The following is a 21,793-nucleotide window of genomic DNA, read 5'->3' on the forward strand; positions in this document are numbered from 1 at the left end:
CGCACGCACGAATGTTCTGCAAAAAAGGGGGGGGGGACTAGGTGGGATGGAAAAAAGAAGTCCTGTCCAAAGTCGAGTATGACTGCAGGACGATTGCTGATCAGGTACCTAATTGTTCAAGTTTTTTTTTTATTTGGGGTGCACAAAAAAAAGCAAAAACTAGAGCAACAATTACGTAGCTGATCAGCCAATCACGTAGCTGATCAGCACTTGGCGGCAAGCAGGTGGGGGAGGAGGGGGGGAGAGGGAGTGGGAGATGCGATTGGGGATAGTTAGAAAAGAGCCACGAACAATACTTACAGGATGGATCAGAACAGTGGCAGATGGGGGGGCGGCAGATGGGGGGGCAGCGGCATATAAAGGGAGCATCTGTGATTGTGAGACGGAGGCGGCTGGGATAGGGTGGAGGCAGCTGGGATAGGGTGGGGACGGATAGGAGAGGGTGCAGTGGATGCAGGAGTGGCAGAGGATGGGGTGAAGGGGGGATGGGAAGTGGGAGGTGAGATTGGGGATAGTTACCTTACAGGATGGATCTAGGCAGCAGGATCACAGGAGATGAAGGAGGCAGCAGATCGGGGAGGGTGAGAGGTGGGAGAGGGAGCGCAGCGCAGATCACGGGGGAGACAGGTGAGCAGAGCATAGATCATGGGGGTGAGAGGTGAGGGAGCACAGATCACGGGGGTGAGAGGTGAGGGAGCACAGATCACGGGGGAAAGAGGTGGCGGGAGAGCGGACAGCAGATGACGGGGTGAGAGGTGAGGGAGCACAGATCACGGGGGTGACAGGTAAGGGAGCACACATCACGGGGGTGACAGGGGAGGGAGCACACATCACAGGGGTGACAGGGGAGGGAGCACACATCACGGGGGTGACAGGGGAGGGAGCACAGATCACGGGGGTGAGAGGGGAGGGAGCACAGATCACGGGGGTGACAGGTAAGGGAGCACACATCACGGGGTGACAGGGGAGGGAGCACACATCACGGGGGTGACAAGGGAGGGAGCACAGATCACTTGGGTGACAGGGGAGGGAGCACACAGAACGGGGGTGACAGGGGAGGGAGCACACATCACGGGGGTGACAGGGGAGGGGGCGGGTAGCCAATCACGGTGGTGAGAAGTGGGGGGGAGTGGGCACACATCACGTAGGGGAGGGGGCGCCAGCCGATCACGAGGGGGAGCGGCGGGCAGCGCATAACGGAGGAGAGGGGGCACGCAGCGCATAACGGAGGAGAGGAGGCGCGCAGCGCATAACGGAGGAGAGGGGGCACGCAGCGCATAACGGAGGAGAGGGGGCGCGCAGCGCATAACGGAGGAGAGGGGGCACGCAGCACATAACGGAGGAGAGGGGGCGCGCAGCACATAACGGAGGAGAGGGGGCGCGCAGCACATAACGGAGGAGAGAGGGCGGGCAGCCGATCACGAGGGGGAGGGGCCGGGCAGCAGATCGGGGAGAGCGGTGACACTGTGGCAGATGGAGGAGGGCAGCGGCAGATTGGGAGGGGTGGGAGTGCGGGCAGCTGATCACGAGGGGTGAGGGTGCGGGCAGTAGATCGGGGAGACAGGTGGCAGATCGCGGAGGGCAGCGGCGGATCGGGAGGTGTGGGGGTGGGGGTGCGGGCAGCAGATCACGAGGGGTGGGGGTGCAGGCAGCAGATCGGGGAGACAGGTGGCAGATCGCGGAGGGCAGCGGCGGATCGGGAGGTGTGGGGGTGGGGGTGCGGGCAGCAGATCACGAGGGGTGGGGGTGCGGGCAGCAGATCGGGGAGACAGGTGGCAGATCGCGGAGGGCAGCGGCGGATTGGGGGGTGTGGGGGTGAGGGTGCGGGCAGCAGTTACCAGGGGTGGGGATGAGGGCAGCAGATCGGGGAGACAGGTGGCAGATTGCGGAGGGCAGCGGCGGCGGCGGATCGGGAGGCTTTTCGCCAGTTTCATACAGTGCAATGGCAGCGCGGCAACTTCCGGGTTCCATGCTCCGGTCACATAACAGCATGGGACCGGAGCTTGTTGCCCTGCCATTGCACTGTATACACTCACTGTGCTGGCGTGCTGCAGGGACGACAAGTGACGGTGACGGGGGCGGTCACCGGCAACAGGTCCATGGTGATTGGAGAGATCGGTTACAAGGCCGATCTCTCCAATCAGAGATGCTGGAGCTGGGGGAGGGTGATCCAGTGAGGTCACCCAGCTCCAGCCAATGGCCAGTGCTACAGCTGCACTGGTCAGGGCTGGATTTCAATGTTTCAGTCATTTTAAATGGCTGGAACATTACAGTGGCTCTGATTGGTTGAGCGGCGTTCGTCAGCCAATCACAGCCTCCGTAGGTCCGGGGAGGAGGCACCACCCCTCCTGAGGTCAGGTACAGGTCCCCTCCTCCCCGAATCTGCGGTTTATGCTAACTCTTCGCTGTCACCGGAGGCTTCGGTGCCGCGATTACGCCATGACGGAAAGATCTGCCCTTGGTCGTTAAGGCCCAGGGCACCATGACGGAAAGATCCGTCCATGGTCGTGAAGGGGTTAGCTTTCAATGGAGCAAAATGGGGGTGATTTAAATGTTTATTTATTATTTTTTTTTAATTTTTTAAATCTTTTTTTATCATTTTTTTTTATTTCACTAGTCCCCAAATGGGGCTATAAGGATCAGCAGTCTGATCGTTCATTCATTTCTGTTGTTCACAGCTACACAGCTGTGATTACCAGAAATACTCACCTCTTGTTACTGGCAGCACTTGTCCAGGTGAAACAGGCAGCGAGTCATGTGAGCTACAGGAGTCATCACATAACCCTTTGCTACCATGGTAACCATTGGTTTACATTCATCACATCATAGCTCTGCAGATGGAGCCAGGTAAGTGAAGATTTACCGCGGTGGAGATTTAAATTCCGATGATACATTTTGACATCACTATTTAAGGGGTTAACAGGCACAGACTGATCACAGATCGACTTGTGCCTGTGAGGCACACGTATCAGCTGTTCAAATCAGCTGAGATGTGCACGGTTCAAAGGCAGCTGCCTGTAGCAGCCACAGGTGATTAAACTATGACCGCTTAGGACGTACTAGTACGGCCCACGCTCATTAAGGGGTTAAACCATTACTGTCATTGCTTATAGCTCCTCCCTCTGCCTGTAGCTCCTCCCTCCTCCTGTCATCATAGAATCTTATCATTAAAATCTGCCATCTCTTATCTTAGTAATTGGAAAGTCTCAACTGACTGATCAATTCTGGAAGACAAAAAAGCAAATTTCTCTGATAAGATATATTATAAAGTTGGTTATATTCATGTGTATTATTGAGTTATAAAATAAAAATTAAAACAATGGTTACACTTTAACTTAAGCAAGAGTCCCCTTTCTAGTGCAATTCTATAAACAAAATCTGCACATAAAACTCAGTGTGGCGGCAAGGGAAATTCACATTTTGTGCATTCAAAAATGCATTGCAGGTCATTTATGCATTGTTAAAAAAGAAAAGCGCAGTGGGCATGAGATTTCTGTAAATCCCATCCACATTATTGGAACTGTAAGATGCTGCATTGTTTGCACATTGAAAATGAGCAACGTCAAAAATTCACCAACTCTTAATGGCAACTTAATCTAAAGGCCCTGTCACACACAGAGATAAATCTGCAGCAGATCTGTGGTTGCAGTGAAATTGTGAACAATTAGTGCCAGGTTTGTGGCAGTGTACAAATGGAACAATATGTCCATGATTTCACTGCAACCACAGATCTGCCAAAGATTTATCTCTGTGTGTGACAGGGCCTTTACTGTTGGGTTAGTTAGCTCTCATCAACAAACTGTTTTTTAATTAGTTATGCTCAAGAAGTGAAAGACTATTACAAGTATTGAATTCAATATTGTTTTATTTAAAAGAAAGAAAAATTATTCAGTGTAATACACGAGAAGTGATACAGTACATGAAAATGTTTGGCAAGTTTGATGATACAGGTATATATATATATATATATATATATATATATATATATATATATATTTATAGTTATTATTGAAAGTTAATGTAGGTTGCCAATGTATGTAAAGCGCTGTGGAATTAATAGCGCTATATAAATGAATAAAATTATTATTATTATTATCTAAATTTTGCATTTTCTTTTGAACAGCAAAGTCAGTTTCCAACATGGGCTGCAGTAAATCAACCTACGCATTCAATGAACTCCCTAGAAGAATGCTTTCCTCAAAGAATTCAAGCACTTTGGTCACAATCATCCATCTCGTTAGATAAAAAACCTGGTAAACCTTGTCTATTATTTTACAATAAAGTTAGTTTAAGTGGTAATCATATAAGAATATATTTAAACAGACTGCCTTCACACACGGTTTTACGGTCTTTCTTTGGCTTCTAAAATCACTGTTAATTTCATGCCATTTTCACCTGCATTTTAGATGGTCTAATAAGCATGAACAAACATTTTTATATATATATATATATATATATATATATAATGTATATATAATATACACTGCTCAAAAAAATAAAGGGAACACTGAAATACAACGTCCTAGATCTAGATCTCACTGAATAAAATATTCCAGTTGCAATCTTTAATAATGGAATGTGTTGATAACAAGAAAACACAAATATGTAAAATGTAAATCAAAGTTAATATCCCATGAAGATCTGTATTTAGAATGATACTGTAAATCAGAGATCAAAGTGGAAAATTAAAGTACAGGCTTTTCCAACTTCAGTGGAAATGCCTCAAGACAGGGAAATGAGGCTCAGTAGTGTGTGGCCTACACGTCTGTATCACCTCCATACAATACCTGGGCATGCTGCTGATAAGGTGGCAGAATTTCTCCTGAGTGTTCCCCACCCAGACTTGGATTAAAGTATCAGTCAACTTCTGGACACTCTGTGGTGCAACATGGTGCTGGTGAATGGAACGAGACATGATGTCCCAGATGTGCTCGATTGGATTCAGGTCTGTGGAACGGGCAGGCCAGTACATAGCATCAATGCCTTCATCATGCAGGAACTGCTGACACACTTGACCCACATGATGCCTAGCATTGTCGGAACCCAGGGCCCACTATACCTGCATATGGTCTCACAACGGGTCTCAGAATCTCACCCGGGTACCTAATGGCAGTCAGGGTACCTATGGCTAGTGCATGGGGGGCTATGCAGCCCTCCAAATAAATGCCTCCCCACACCATTACTGACCCACTGCCAAACCAGTCATGCTGAAAGATGTTGCAGGCAGCAGATCATTTTCCACAGAATCTTCAAACTCTGTAATGTCTGTCACGTGCTCAGTGTGAACCTGCTCTCATGCGTGAAAAGCACAGTGTGCCAATGTTGAATCTGCCAGTCTTGGTGTTCTCTGGTAAATGCCAATCAGCCTGCACGGTGTGCAGTTGTGGTCATCGCATCCTCATGCCACCCTTATGGAGTCTGTTTCTGACAGTTTGAGCAGGCACATGGATTTTAGTGGCCTGATGAAGCTCATTGTGCAGGGCTCTGGCACTGCTCCTCCTGTAGGAGATAGTGGTCCTACTGCTGGGGTGTTGCCCTCCTACGGCGCCATCCACGTCTCCTGGTGTACTGGCCTGTCTCCTGGTATCTGCTCCATGCTCTAGATACTGTTCTGACAGACACAGCTAACCTTCTTCCTACATCTCGCATAGATGTGTCATCTTGAATGAGCTGCACTACCTGAGCAACGTCTGTGGGTTGTAGACATTGCTTCATGCAACCTCTAGGGGTGAGAGAAATGAAAAAATGCAAAAGGGACCAAAACAACAGCCAAAAAGGATGAGAATAGAGAAATGGTCTGTGGTCACCACCTGCAGAACCACTCTTTCATAGGGACTGTCTTGCGAATTTCCTATCATTTCTACCTGTTGTCTGTTCCATTTGCACAACAGCAGAAAAAAATCATTCACAATTAGTTTTGCTTCATAACTGGACAGGTTGATTTTAACGAAGTGTGATTGAGTTGGAGTTACATTGTGTTGTTTACAAGTGTTCCCTTTATTTTTTGAGTAGTGTACATTTATAAATAAACTATTAATAGAATGTATTCCACACCTGCCTAAAACATTTGCACTATATATACAGCTATGGCCGAAGGTTTTGGCACCCTTGAAATTGTTCCAGAAAATGAAGTATTTGTCCCAGAACATTATTGCAATTACACATGTTTTGTTATACACGTGTTTATTTCCTATGTGTGTATTGGAACAACACTTAAAAAAGGCAAATTGGACATAATTTCACACAAAAACCCAAAAATGGACCGGACAAATTGTTGGCATTCTCAACCTAATATTTGGTTTCACACCCTTTGGAATAAATGACTGCAATCAATCGCTTCCTATAACCATCTGCAAGCTTCTTACATCTCTCAACTAGAATTTTGAACCACTCTTCTTTTGCAAACTGCTTCAGGTGTCTCATACTTGGGGTTTCTGTGGGCTGCTTGGTTTGGAAAGCCCTATCCCCCTTGTTGCGTTAGTGCCCCTGATCTCTGAGCTTTGTGGGGACAGTCCATAAAGTCACTATCCTCCGCAGGTTAATTGCTGGGTTGCTTGAAGCTACTCCCCAACCTAGGTTCCAGTACCCCAACGTGCTTTTGATCCCGGACAGGCTATTGTACTCGAGCTGCTGACCATCCTCCAAGACTAGGTCCAGGCACCCAGTCTCAATATCCCGCGACCGGGTCTCCGACTCCTCCGGGCCCAGACCACCGTCTGCAACCCAACCTTTTACTCCCCGGGAACCACACGCTCCTCATTGCTTGAGGGCTACCACTGCACTGACTTGTCATTTCCCACCAGTCTGCCTGATCCCTAGGTGTGCAGCCCTATTCCAGCTCAGCAGCCCACTGGTGTGTCTGACAGGGTGTGGTGTAAGGTGTGATTGGGATTTTTGGATGCTGATTGAGGCAGTACTGTAAGTTAGGAACCCCGAACCAAGAGGACTTGAGTCCTGAACTAAGAATTAAGAGCGTGCACTACCCTGTGACGCCCTGACTAGTCTTATCCACTTATCCACCATTCAGACTATCCTGCATTGCAACCTTTCATAAATTCTTCTCTGCCATCCACATCCAGGGAGATTAGCTACACTGCCATGGATTGTAAACTATTTGATTAGGTTGCACGTCGAGGACAAAGGAACATCAGTAGCTCTGTAACCTTGAGATTGTTGATATTTTTCAACAATTTTGGTTCTCAAGTACTCAGAGAATTCTCTTCTCCTCTTTCTGTTCTCCACGCATAGTGTGGCACACACAGACACACAATGCAAAGATTGAGTCAACCTCTCTATTTTTGTTTGGTTTTAGGTGTGATTTTCATATTGCCCACATATGTTGTCTAGCACACCTGGTGAGTTTGAATGAGCACCCCATGCTTGAAGCAAAGCTGTTTATCCACTATTTTGGAAAGGTGCCAACAATTTTGTACAGCCCATTTTTTGGGTTTTGCATGAGATGATGTCCAATGTGCCTTTTTTCAGGTCAAAACAACTGGAAAGGAACTGAGATCCCTTCAAGTACTTCTTGTTCATCTGAAGAAGTAGAATATAGTCTGGGGTTGTTATCCAACTGCTGAATAAATTTGAGCCAACCAGATGCCTCCTTGATGGTATTATATAATGGATACTTGTATGTATTTGTTGACATTGAATACACCAAGAAATGGGCAATGTTGAGGACTGTAAAAACAAGTAGTTGGCCAATCATCAAGTGAGTCTAGGTTTAAATGAAGAAATAGTAGAATTTGACCAATTATACATCCACAGAAGATCTGTGGTTAGTTCTCGAAGATATTTGAAGTATACCTAGAAGCACCTGAAGGCCATTTAACGGCAGAGGCTGGATAGATAAAACATGGATTTGATTTACATTAATTTTTTGTTCAGTCAACTTCCATTTTGTTAATTGAAAGAAATAAACTCTTTGCTTTACACGCTGCAACATCACTAACAATATATCGTCAGGGTCACATCGTTAGTGACGCACATCCGGCGCCGTTAGCGTGTGACACCAATGAGCGACGATCAACGAGCGCAAAAATGTGAAAAATCGTTGCTCGTTGACACGTCGTTCATTTCCTTAATATCATTGCTGCCGCAGTTACGATGTTGTTCGTCGTTCCTGCGGCAGCACACATCGCTATGTGTGACACCGCAGGAACGACAAACATCTCCTTACCTGCGTCCACCGGCAATGAGGAAGGAAGGAGGTGGGCGGCATGTTTCGGCCACTCATCTCCGCCCCTCCTCTGCTATTGGACGGCTGCTGTATGACGTCGCTGTGACGCCGCACGAACTGCCCCCCTTAGAAAGGAGATGGATCGGTCACAGTGACGTCGCAGGGAAGGTAAGTCCATGTGACGGGTGTTAGCGATGTTGTGCGCCATGGGCAGCGATTTGCCTGTGTCACACAACCGATGGGGGCGGGTATGCTCGCTAGTGATATCGGTACTGATATCGCAGCTTGTAAAGTACCCTTTAATGCTCCTATTTTTTTAAAATCATTTTTACTCGCAGTATGCATTCCACACCTACCTTGTAGCATTCTTACTTGTAGCATATTCCACACCTGCCTAAAACTTGTGCACAATACTATATATACTACTCAAAAAGTTAGGGATATTTGACTTTTGAGTGAAATTTCAGGATAATCCCAAAATGCACCTTTTCAGGTGTTCTTCATGTTAGATGACCTGCAAAGGAACCTGACCACTCTTGTATGGGCCAGGGAGTAACTGTGTTGGATGAGGAATTAGTGGGCCTTAGTGCTGTCCGCTGATGAAAGTTGATTCACAAGGATTGCCACCAACGATGTTGGAGACATCAAGGAAAGCGCTATACATCAGCCACTGTTGTCACCATACAAGCTATTGGTGGTGGTGGTAGTGTTACGGTGTGAGCAGGTATGTCTAGTCAATACAGAACTGCCCTACACATTGTGAATTGTAAAATGATAGGCTCCTACTACTTGTACAACATCATTAATCCAGTGATTGTGTCACTGCATGAAGGACACAGGCCTAATTTCAACTTCATGGATGACTATGCTCCAGCTCATCAAGGTCGTATCATTAGGAAACGGCTGCTGGTGAATTACCTCAAATAGAGTGGCCTGTACTTTTTCCAGGCCTGAAACCAATAGAAAACCTATGGGATCAGCTGAGTCCCCGTTTAGAGACTCGTAGCTCTGTACCCCAGAACCTCAAAGACCTGAGGGCCGCCCTTAAAGAAGAGGGGGATGCCATGCCTCAGCAGACAATTACTTGGGTTGTGCACAGCACGAATCGTCATTGTCAAGCTGTAATTGATACTGAAGGCCACATGACAAGTTATTGAGACATTGATATTTTTTGGGGGTATACCCACCAGTGTTGTTGGCTTTTGTTTCAATAAATTGAGATTATGAAATCACCATTGCATGCGTACACTTAAATGCCCTACTTTTATGATAAAATATCACTGTAGTGTGAACTTTTTTATATTTTCCATAAATTTTATGAGAAATCAAAATATCCGTAACTTTTTATAAGTAGTGTATATACATTGCATTGCAACAACAATAAGGAAAAGTCATGGAAGTGTGAAAATAAATTGATAGACATATTAATGATGAAAAAATGCAAAGAAATGTTTAAAATGTCTCAATCTTTTTAGTATCAAGTATGAGTGCAACTCACAGAAATAAATGCACTTATGTACCTTGAAATGCTATCAGTGAGGTTATTAATGGTTGTCTGAGAAATAAATGTTCTGCCACATGGAAAGCACTTAGTAATGCAAATCCTCCAGATACACTGCTGGCATACACTGCTGGCAGCTCCTGCCATTACCAACCAATGATACACCAGATTTGTCCAAAGACACTGTAGACAACAGTAGCACATTTAAACCTTGCAGGATGTTCATGGTAGCATGAGCAATATGTAGCCTGACAATGTTGTTTTAAAAAATGGCTCCTGGGACACTTTCACATTGCCTTGTGAAGGCCTTATTATGACCTTGCCAACATGGTCTCCAAACCAAACTCAGGTGATCATTGTACCCAATAGACCAATGTGGCCATGCAACTGTTTGAGGGTCATAAATAGTGATATATCCAAGCACAAAAACACAGACAACCCTTTACAATAGTATAATAAAACATTTTTATATGCTAAAAACATAGATTAGATTAAAAAAAAGACAGGGTGCTTACGTGATGCAGAGATGAAAACTGTAACGCCTGCCTGGATCCACAGACTCAGATGGGCTATAATAGACAGGCTAGAGGGAAGCTACTCACCAAGCAGGACCCCTAGAATCCTGAAACCCTCTAACACCTATACAGGGATTTGGAATTACACAGGGCCCCGGTGATCACTACCTGTGGAAAGCTGCAGTCCGATGAGAGTAGTAGTCAGGCAGGGTCGAACCGGGAAATGCAAAACAGGGACAGAATCACGCAGGCAAGCACGTAATCAGAAAACAAAGCAGAGGTCAAATCCAGATCGAGAAGTGAGGTACATAAACAGCAGACAGGAGGGTAGTCAGGAAACAAGCAGAAGTCAGAACACGAGAAACACTAAACAGAACAGGGCGGGACAGGAACCAGGAATACAGAACTATCTCTAGCAGTGGTCAGCAGACAGGAGGGGGAATAAGAAGGGTGTGATTTCTTCCCATTGGTTGTAGCTGAATAACTTAACTTCAGTAGAGATGAGCGAACCGGTCCCGGTTCGGCTCGAGGTCGGTTCGCCGAACGGAGGTCCCGTTCGAGTTCGGCTCGTCGAACGTTCGACGAACCGAACTCGAACTGCATAGGAAACAATGGCAGGCAATCACAAACACAGAAAAACACCTAGAAAACACCCTCAAAGGTGTCCAAAAGGTGACAAACAACTCACAACACAACACAAACACATGGGAAAGTGACAAGGACATATACTCATGCGAAAACAAAACAGCTGGACAAGGAAAAAGAGGAGGACACACAGATATAGGCATGGCACGTCCTTCTAAAATCATGTAAAACACCGCAAGGTGACTCCAAGCGTAGTCTCCCTTTTTTTCCAAAAATTGGGCCCCACACATACCCACCCATTCAGTGGCAGCAGTTGTGCCCCAGTTGTACAATTCACAGCTAGATTTGCATCAAGCACATTCAAAAATACGCCATTCTTATCCGTCCCCAGGATGACACCGGGGTAGGTAGCAAAGTCTTTCCTGATCCCAGCTCTGTTCATCTTGGCTTCTTTTAAAAACAATGTAAGCAAGGGTTACTCCAAGCGGAGTCTCCCTTTTTTCCAAAAATTGGGCCACACAGACACCCACCCCATCAGTGGCAGCACTTGAGCCCTAGTTGCAAACAGGATGTTTTGATTTGCATCAAGCACATTCAAAAATACGCCATAATTAACCGTCCCCAGCATGACACCGGGGTAGGTAGATAAAGTCTTTGCTGAACCATGACTTGTTCATCTTGGCTTCTTTTAAAAACAATGTAAGCAAGGGTTACTCCAAGCGGAGTCTCCCTTTTTTCCAAAAATTGGGCCACACAGACACCCACCCCATCAGTGGCAGCACTTGGGCCCTAGTTGCAAACAGGATGTTTTGATTTGCATCAAGCACATTCAAAAATACGCCATTCTTATCCGACCCCAGGATGACACCGGGGTAGGTAGCAAAGTCTTTCCTGATCCCAGCTCTGTTCATCTTGGCTTCTTTTAAAAACAATGTAAGCAAGGGTTACTCCAAGCGGAGTCTCCCTTTTTTCCAAAAATTGGGCCACACAGACACCCACCCCATCAGTGGCAGCACTTGAGCCCTAGTTGCAAACAGGATGTTTTGATTTGCATCAAGCACATTCAAAAATACGCCATAATTAACCGTCCCCAGCATGACACCGGGGTAGGTAGATAAAGTCTTTGCTGAACCATGACTTGTTCATCTTGGCTTCTTTTAAAAACAATGTAAGCAAGGGTTACTCCAAGCGGAGTCTCCCTTTTTTCCAAAAATTGGGCCACACAGACACCCACCCCATCAGTGGCAGCACTTGGGCCCTAGTTGCAAACAGGATGTTTTGATTTGCATCAAGCACATTCAAAAATACGCCATTCTTATCCGTCCCCAGGATGACACCGGGGTAGGTAGCAAAGTCTTTCCTGATCCCAGCTCTGTTCATCTTGGCTTCTTTTAAAAACAATGTAAGCAAGGGTTACTCCAAGCGGAGTCTCCCTTTTTTCCAAAAATTGGGCCACACAGACACCCACCCCATCAGTGGCAGCACTTGGGCCCTAATTGCAAACAGGATGTTTAGATTTGCATCAAGCACATTCAAAAATACGCCATTCTTATCCGTCCCCAGGATAACACCGGGGTAGGTAGCAAAGTCTTTCCTGATCCCAGCTCTGTTCATCTTGGCTTCTTTTAAAAACACAGCAAGCAAGGGTTACTCCAAGCGGAGTCTCCCTTTTTTCCAAAAATTGGGCCACACAGACACCCACCCCATCAGTGGCAGCACTTGGGCCCTAGTTGCAAACAGGATGTTTTGATTTGCATCAAGCACATTCAAAAATACGCCATAATTAACCGTCCCCAGCATGACACCGGGGTAGGTAGATAAAGTCTTTGCTGAACCATGACTTGTTCATCTTGGCTTCTTTTAAAAACAATGTAAGCAAGGGTTACTCCAAGCGGAGTGTCCCTTTTTTCCAAAAATTGGGCCACACAGACACCCACCCCATCAGTGGCAGCACTTGGGCCCTAGTTGCAAACAGGATGTTTAGATTTGCATCAAGCACATTCAAAAATACGCCATTCTTATCCGACCCCAGGATGACACCGGGGTAGGTAGCAAAGTCTTTCCTGATCCCAGCTCTGTTCATCTTGGCTTCTTTTAAAAACAATGTAAGCAAGAGTTACTCCAAGCGGAGTCTCCCTTTTTTCCAAAAATTGGGCCACACAGACACCCACCCCATCAGTGGCAGCACTTGAGCCCTAGTTGCAAACAGGATGTTTTGATTTGCATCAAGCACATTAAAAAATACGCCATAATTAACCGTCCCCAGCATGACACCGGGGTAGGTAGATAAAGTCTTTGCTGAACCATGACTTGTTCATCTTGGCTTCTTTTAAAAACAATGTAAGCAAGGGTTACTCCAAGCGGAGTCTCCCTTTTTTCCAAAAATTGGGCCACACAGACACCTACCCCATCAGTGGCAGCACTTGGGCCCTAGTTGCAAACAGGATGTTTTGATTTGCATCAAGCACATTCAAAAATACGCCATTCTTATCCGTCCCCAGGATGACACCGGGGTAGGTAGCAAAGTCTTTCCTGATCCCAGCTCTGTTCATCTTGGCTTCTTTTAAAAACAATGTAAGCAAGGGTTACTCCAAGCGGAGTCTCCCTTTTTTCCAAAAATTGGGCCACACAGACACCCACCCCATCAGTGGCAGCACTTGGGCCCTAGTTGCAAACAGGATGTTTAGATTTGCATCAAGCACATTCAAAAATACGCCATTCTTATCCGTCCCCAGGATGACACCGGGGTAGGTAGCAAAGTCTTTCCTGATCCCAGCTCTGTTCATCTTGGCTTCTTTTAAAAACACAGCAAGCAAGGGTTACTCCAAGCGGAGTCTCCCTTTTTTCCAAAAATTGGGCCACACACACACCCACCCATTCAGTGGCAGCACTTGTGCCCTAGTTGTACACTTCACAGCTAGATTTGCATCAAGCACATTCCAAAATACACCATAATTAACCGTCTCAGGATGACACCAGGGTAGGTAGCAAAGTCTTTCCTGATCCCAGCTCTGTTCATCTTGGCTTCTTTTAAAAACAATGTAAGCAAGGGTTACTCCAAGCGGAGTCTCCCTTTTTTCCAAAAATTGGGCCACACAGACACCCACCCCATCAGTGGCAGCACTTGGGCCCTAGTTGCAAACAGGATGTTTTGATTTGCATCAAGCACATTCAAAAATACGCCATTCTTATCCGTCCCCAGGATAACACCGGGGTAGGTAGCAAAGTCTTTCCTGATCCCAGCTCTGTTCATCTTGGCTTCTTTTAAAAACACAGCAAGCAAGGGTTACTCCAAGCGGAGTCTCCCTTTTTTCCAAAAATTGGGCCACACAGACACCCACCCCATCAGTGGCAGCACTTGGGCCCTAGTTGCAAACAGGATGTTTTGATTTGCATCAAGCACATTCAAAAATACGCCATAATTAACCGTCCCCAGCATGACACCGGGGTAGGTAGATAAAGTCTTTGCTGAACCATGACTTGTTCATCTTGGCTTCTTTTAAAAACAATGTAAGCAAGGGTTACTCCAAGCGGAGTCTCCCTTTTTTCCAAAAATTGGGCCACACAGACACCCACCCCATCAGTGGCAGCACTTGAGCCCTAGTTGCAAACAGGATGTTTTTATTTGCATCAAGCACATTCAAAAATACGCCATAATTAACCGTCCCCAGCATGACACCGGGGTAGGTAGATAAAGTCTTTGCTGAACCATGACTTGTTCATCTTGGCTTCTTTTAAAAACAATGTAAGCAAGGGTTACTCCAAGCGGAGTCTCCCTTTTTTCCAAAAATTGGGCCACACAGACACCCACCCCATCAGTGGCAGCACTTGGGCCCTAGTTGCAAACAGGATGTTTAGATTTGCATCAAGCACATTCAAAAATACGCCATTCTTATCCGTCCCCAGGATGACACCGGGGTAGGTAGCAAAGTCTTTCCTGATCCCAGCTCTGTTCATCTTGGCTTCTTTTAAAAACAATGTAAGCACCAACAAGGCACCAGGCCCCGACGGTTTTAACAGCGAGTTTTATAAGGCTATGAGGGATCTGATCTCGCCAGATTTAACTGCGGTATTTAATGCATTTTTGGAAGGAGAGGAAATTCCTAAAAATTCAAACATAGCATATATCAAATTACTCCCTAAGGGAACTAAAGACCTGGATGATCCCTCTAGTTATAGACCCATATCACTTATAAACCAGGATTTAAAAATAATATCTAAGATTATGGCTAATAGATTGGCCATGATTCTTCCAAGGATCATTACAGAGCATCAAGTAGGGTTTATTAAAGGGAGAAACGCTGTCACTAATATCCGGAAGACAATACTAGTGGTGGATGCGGTGAGATTGGAACAGACAGAGAGGGGGGCAAGACCCGCTCTAGTTACACTCGACGCAGAAAAAGCGTTTGACAATGTAAATTGGAGCTGGCTGGACAAAGTACTAGAGGCCACAGGGATTGTAGGCAAAATGAGGCTTTACATTAGGAATCTTTACGCTAACTCGGGAGCTAGGGTACACACTCCAGGTTTTTTATCAGACGTGTTCCCTTTGATGAAGGGAACAAGACAAGGCTGCCCGCTATCTCCCCTTTTATTCGACTTGGCCATTGAACCATTGTCAAGAATACTGCAGGGCCCGAATAGTTTTAAAGGGATTAAGGTAAGGGGAACTGAAATAAAGACAGCACTTTTTGCCGATGATGTCATACTATATATGGGGGACCCTAATGTGGATTTGCCACAGACTCTAGCACTAATTGAAAAATTTGGATTAGTCTCAGGATTCAAATTGAATAAAAAAAAGTGTGAGATCCTGTTCCTAAAAGGGGGGAATGTAAGAGATGGTTGTATATGTGGCATTCCTATAGCACAGACATCACTTAAATATCTGGGAATTCATATAGGAAGAACGGTGGAATCAATTTACGAGATGAATTATGGCCCACTAATTAGGAAAATTATAGCACAACTAAAGGGATGGAAGGGTCTGCCTCTACCACTACTGGCAAGGTGCCACCTGATAAAAATGATGAGCTTTCCTAGACTGTTGTACCCATTCCAGACGATCCCGATATTGCTAAAACTGAGGGACGTAACTAGGCTCAACTCAGCGTATGCGGATTTTATATGGCGGGGAAGGAAACCTAGAATAAAGTTACGAACATTGATGAAGTCAACGGAGGAAGGAGGTCTTAGTTTCCCGGATGTTCGTGGTTATAACCTGGTGTGTATAATGAGACATGTGTTTGATTGGTTGAGAGGAACGAGCAGGCACTCAGACTATGGCATGGAAGCCAAGTATGCATCACCGTGGGATTTGGCGTCCATTTTACACTCCCCATTGTCCAGGGCGGATGGGCATATAAGGAACTCAATCTTATTCCGAGACACTATGCTAACATGGAAACTGGTAAGAAAGAAATTGGGACTGTCATGGAAAGTATCTAAGTACTTAAATCCCTGGGCATCTCCGAACTTTCCCATGGGACGGGAAAATAAGCTATTTACTAGATGGAAAGAGAAGGGCGTCGAGAGAATGAAGGATGTGATGAATGTGGCGGAGAGAAGGTGGCTGACAGGACAGGAAGTGCTTGACAAGTATGAACTTAATAGCTCACATATCATCCAGTATGAACAACTGAAGCATGGAGTATTTGTAGATTTGGGGGAGCTTGGAAAGGAATTGAATAAGAGTTTGATTGATGAGCTTATGGAAAGTGATGTAGCAAGTGTAAATGTTTCCAAAATTTACCGAACATTTCGGGGAAGGCTTATATCTGGGGAGGATAGCCGTACTCTAACAGCGTGGGGGAAACAATTGAAAGGGCAGGAAGTTGTAGGGGATATATTGAAGGGATGGGTACAGATGCGGAAACATGTTACCAATGAGAGATGGAGAGACACCCAATTTAGAATTTTACACAGGGCTATTATGGGCTTCAACATTCCGGGAAGAGATATGCGGTGTCCTAAATGTCAAAGAGAAAAAACAGATATGCTACATGGACTATGGGAGTGTACGGAAATTCACAGGTTCTGGAATCAAGTTAGATTATTTGTCCAGGCAACATGGGGAATCTCTGGAAATCTAGAGCTAATGGTGTGGATTTTCCATTCCTTTGAGGGAGGAGTAAGAGGGGGATCGGACATGCCGGGAAAGAAGAAATATACAATAGTACATGACATAGCCATGATAGCCAAACGGTCCATATTAAAGCATTGGATACAAAGGGAGGGACCATCCATAAAAGAGGTCATCGGTGAACTACATAATTTACTGAGGCTGGAGAAAGTGGAAGCGGAAAGGGACAAAGACAGGTTGACACCCAAGTTCTTTGGGAAATGGAGAAATTTCATTGAAAGTCAATTTACTCAGGGAGAAATAAATAATCTGATGACACCTTTTGTACAATCGGAATGGTACCTTCTGAATGATAGCCAGGACAAACTGGGTAAATTGAAAATCACGTAGGTGTGGGTTCCGGAGGAAAGGGAGACGAGACGCTAAGGTAGCAACAAGACGTGCCAGAAAATTTGGAAGCATTCGGGGTTGGCTTAGGGGCTTAATGATTCTAATTGACTTGTATCGCATCTGTTATTTCTTAGTACTTTTGCCTTGGTTTAATAGAGACCATATCAATCAGATAAACAGTTTAAAATATCAAGTTGGGGCATTGCACCCTATTATGTCGCATATTGTCAGACAAATGTTTTTCCTTGTGTAACCTTGAATATCTTGTTATGTTTATAAAAAATTGGAAAATCAATAAAAAGTTTTTGAAAAAAAAAAAAAAAAACAATGTAAGCAAGAGTTACTCCAAGCGGAGTCTCCCTTTTTTCCAAAAATTGGGCCACACAGACACCCACCCCATCAGTGGCAGCACTTGGGCCCTAGTTGCAAACAGGATGTTTTGATTTGCATCAAGCACATTCAAAAATACGCCATAATTAACCGTCCCCAGCATGACACCGGGGTAGGTAGATAAAGTCTTTGCTGAACCATGACTTGTTCATCTTGGCTTCTTTTAAAAACAATGTAAGCAAGGGTTACTCCAAGCGGAGTCTCCCTTTTTTCCAAAAATTGGGCCACACAGACACCCACCCCATCAGTGGCAGCACTTGAGCCCTAGTTGCAAACAGGATGTTTTGATTTGCATCAAGCACATTCAAAAATACGCCATAATTAACCGTCCCCAGCATGACACCGGGGTAGGTAGATAAAGTCTTTGCTGAACCATGACTTGTTCATCTTGGCTTCTTTTAAAAACAATGTAAGCAAGGGTTACTCCAAGCGGAGTCTCCCTTTTTTCCAAAAATTGGGCCACACAGACACCCTCCCCATCAGTGGCAGCACTTGGGCCCTAGTTGCAAACAGGATGTTTAGATTTGCATCAAGCACATTCAAAAATACGCCATTCTTATCCGTCCCCAGGATGACACCGGGGTAGGTAGCAAAGTCTTTCCTGATCCCAGCTCTGTTCATCTTGGCTTCTTTTAAAAACACAGCAAGCAAGGGTTACTCCAAGCAGTCTCCCTTTTTTCCAAAAATTGGGCCACACACACACCCACCCATTCAGTGGCAGCACTTGTGCCCTAGTTGTACACTTCACAGCTAGATTTGCATCAAGCACATTCCAAAATACGCCATAATTAACCGTCCCCAGGATGACACCAGGGTAGGTAGCAAAGTCTTTCCTTATCCCAGCTCTGTTCATCTTGGCTTCTTTTAAAAACAATGTAAGCAAGGGTTACTCCAAGCGGAGTCTCCCTTTTTTCCAAAAATTGGGCCACACAGACACCCACCCCATCAGTGGCAGCACTTGAGCCCTAGTTGCAAACAGGATGTTTTGATTTGCATCAAGCACATTCAAAAATACGCCATAATTAACCGTCCCCAGCATGACACCGGGGTAGGTAGATAAAGTCTTTGCTGAACCATGACTTGTTCATCTTGGCTTCTTTTAAAAACAATGTAAGCAAGGGTTACTCCAAGCGGAGTCTCCCTTTTTTCCAAAAATTGGGCCACACAGACACCCACCCCATCAGTGGCAGCACTTGGGCCCTAGTTGCAAACAGGATGTTTAGATTTGCATCAAGCACATTCAAAAATACGCCATTCTTATCCGTCCCCAGGATGACACCGGGGTAGGTAGCAAAGTCTTTCCTGATCCCAGCTCTGTTCATCTTGGCTTCTTTTAAAAACACAGCAAGCAAGGGTTACTCCAAGCGGAGTCTCCCTTTTTTCCAAAAATTGTGCCCCACACACACCCACCCATTCAGTGTCAGCACTTGTGCCCTAGTTGTACACTTCACAAGCGTTTACTCTCCCCAGGATGACACAGGGGTTGTAAATTCCTTCTGGATCCATGACTTGTTCATTTTGATGAACGTCAGTCTGTCCACATTGTCACTGGACAGACGCGTGCGCTTATCTGTCAGCACACACCCAGCAGCACTGAAGACACGTTCAGAGACAACGCTGGCAGCTGGACACGACAAAATCTCCAAGGCGTAAGTTGAGAGCTCTGGCCATTTTTCTAGGTTTGAAGCCCAAAAGGAGCAAGGCTCCAGTTGCACAGTCATGGCATCGATGTTAATTTGGAGATACTCCTGTATCATCCTCTCCAGCCGTTGACTATGTGTCAGACTTGTTGTCTCTGGTGGCCTTGCAAAGGAGGGTCTAAAAAAATTATGAAAAGATTCCATAAAATTGCTGTTACCAGCACCAGATACGGTCCTACTGGTACGTGTAGACTGTTGAAGATGACGAGACCGTCCCATGTTTGTCAAGTTACAACTGGGAGATTCACTCCCTGCACCTGCACGGTTGTTTGGTGGAAAAGCGGATCTAAGATCGAGTAACAGCTTCTGCTGATACTCCTGCATACGTGCGTCCCTTTCTATGGCTGGAATTATGTCACAAAATTTGGACTTGTACCGGGGATCTAATAGTGTGGCAAGCCAGTAGTCATCATCACTTCTAATTTTGACAATACGAGGGTCATGTTGGAGGTAGTGCAACAAGAAGGCACTCATGTGTCTTGCGCAGCCATGCGGACCAAGTCCACGCTGTGTTTGTGGCATAGAGGTGCTAACCGTTCTTTCTTCCTCTGACATCTCCCCCCAACCTCTTTCAACTGAAATTTGACCAAGGTCTCCCTCATCTGCTGAGTCTTCCATGTCCATGGACAGTTCGTCCTCCATTTCTTCATGTCCTCCTGCACCTTCCTCAACATCTCGCCTGCTACCATGCGCCCTTGTTGATCCCTGTCCCCCATGCTCCCATGCCTGGCGCCTTGGTGATGATGAACGTCTGGACCTTGGTGATGTTGTTGTGTCTTGCGCATATGAAGCCTCCTGTAGTTCATCCCCTTCCTGTTGTCCCACCCCCTGACTCCGAATAGTGTTTAGTGTGTGTTCCAGCATGTAAATGACTGGAATCGTCATGCTGATAATGGCATTGTCAGCGCTAAACATATTCGTCGCCATGTCGAAACTGTGCAGAAGGGTGCATAGGTCCTTGATCTGAGACCACTCCATCAGGGTGATCTGCCCCACCTCTGCATCTCGTTGGCCCAGGCTATACGTCATGACGTATTGCACCAGGGCACGGCGGTGCTGCCACAGTCGCTGTAACATGTGGAGAGTTGAATTCCAGCGTGTCGCCACATCGCATTTCAGGCGATGAACCGGCAGGCCGAAAGACTTCTGGAGCGATGCAAGTCGCTCAGCTGCGGCGCTTGAACGGCGGAAGTGAGCAGACAGTTTTCGTGCCCTGTTCAGAAGGCCATCTAGGCCGGGATACTGTGTTAAAAATTGCTGCACGACAAGGTTCAACACGTGAGCCATACAAGGTACGTGTGTCACCTTGCCCAGGCGAAGGGCCGCACCCAGGTTTGCAGCATTGTCGCACACGGCCTTACCAGGCTGCAGGTTGAGTGGAGACAACCATTTATTAAACTCGGACCGCAGAGCTGACCACAACTTCTCAGCTGTGTGACTCTTATTCCCAAGACATGTCAAGCTAAAGACCGCCTGATGCCGTTGCGCTCTGCTGCCAGCATAGTAATGAGGGGTGCGTGATTCCTTCTGCGCAGTGAGAACGCTGGTGGCCTGACCAGGCAGGCTTGGGGCGGAGGTGGAGGACCCAGATGAGGTGGAGGATGCAGAAGCAGTGGCGGAACTTGGACAGACAGAGGATTGACACACAAGTCGTGGGGACGGCAAGACTTGTGCAGCAGACCCTTCACCATCTATCACCATAGTTACCCAGTGCCCAGTCAGCGACATGTAACGTCCCTGTCCATGCTTACTGGTCCAAGTATCGGTGGTGAAATGCACCCGTTCACACACAGAGTTTCTCAAGGAAGCGGTGATGTTGTGTGCGACATGCTGGTGTAGCGCGGGCACACCTTTCTTAGAGAAGTAGTGGCGACTAGGCATCTGGTACTGGGGCACAGCGACAGACATAAGGTCTCTAAAATCCTGTGTGTCCACTAGGCGGAAAGGCAGCATTTCGGTAGCCAACAGCTTACAGAGGGATAGAGTCAACCTCTTAGCTTTGTCATGGGTCGCAGGAAATGGCCTTTTATTTGTCCACATCTGAGGGACAGAGATCTGGCTGCTGTGTGTAGACGGTGTTGAGTAGGGTGTCCCTGGAAAAATGTAGGTTTGTGAGGAAAGTGCAGGCGGAGACATGATGTTGCCTTCATCCAAAGTTGGTGCTATCGATGTCTGAGAGAGCTGTACACACTCACTTGTTTCCCCTTCCAAAACAACTGACGACCTACCAAGCAAACTGCCTGTTGCGGTTACAGTGGTGGAAGTTGTGGGTGGAAAAACAGGTGTGACAGCTGTCCCCACAGTCCTAGAAGATGACGAGCGCGCGGATGCACTGGAAGGGGCAGGCGGTGGATGGTTCGCTCCGCTAGGCCGCATTGCAGCACGGTGAGCTTCCCACCGGGCCATATGATATTTATTCATGTGACGATTCATGGAAGAAGTTGT

The 21,793-nt window shown here is 46.3% G+C and overlaps 1 protein-coding gene across 2 annotated transcripts in view; it reads left to right on the forward strand.

Moving 5' to 3' along the window:
• FMN2 (formin 2) overlaps positions 1-21,793 on the forward strand; it is a 2,161,480-nt gene that overhangs the window by 257,030 nt on the left and 1,882,657 nt on the right. For both annotated transcript variants that reach the window (XM_075339745.1, XM_075339746.1), the window contains exon 3: positions 4,124-4,253. In XM_075339745.1, the coding sequence (XP_075195860.1) occupies positions 4,124-4,253 (130 nt within the window). The remainder of the gene's footprint in view (positions 1-4,123; positions 4,254-21,793) is intronic.

The sequence above is a fragment of the Anomaloglossus baeobatrachus genome, chromosome 3 (assembly GCF_048569485.1).
Source record: "Anomaloglossus baeobatrachus isolate aAnoBae1 chromosome 3, aAnoBae1.hap1, whole genome shotgun sequence".
Lineage (NCBI taxonomy): Eukaryota > Metazoa > Chordata > Amphibia > Anura > Aromobatidae > Anomaloglossus > Anomaloglossus baeobatrachus.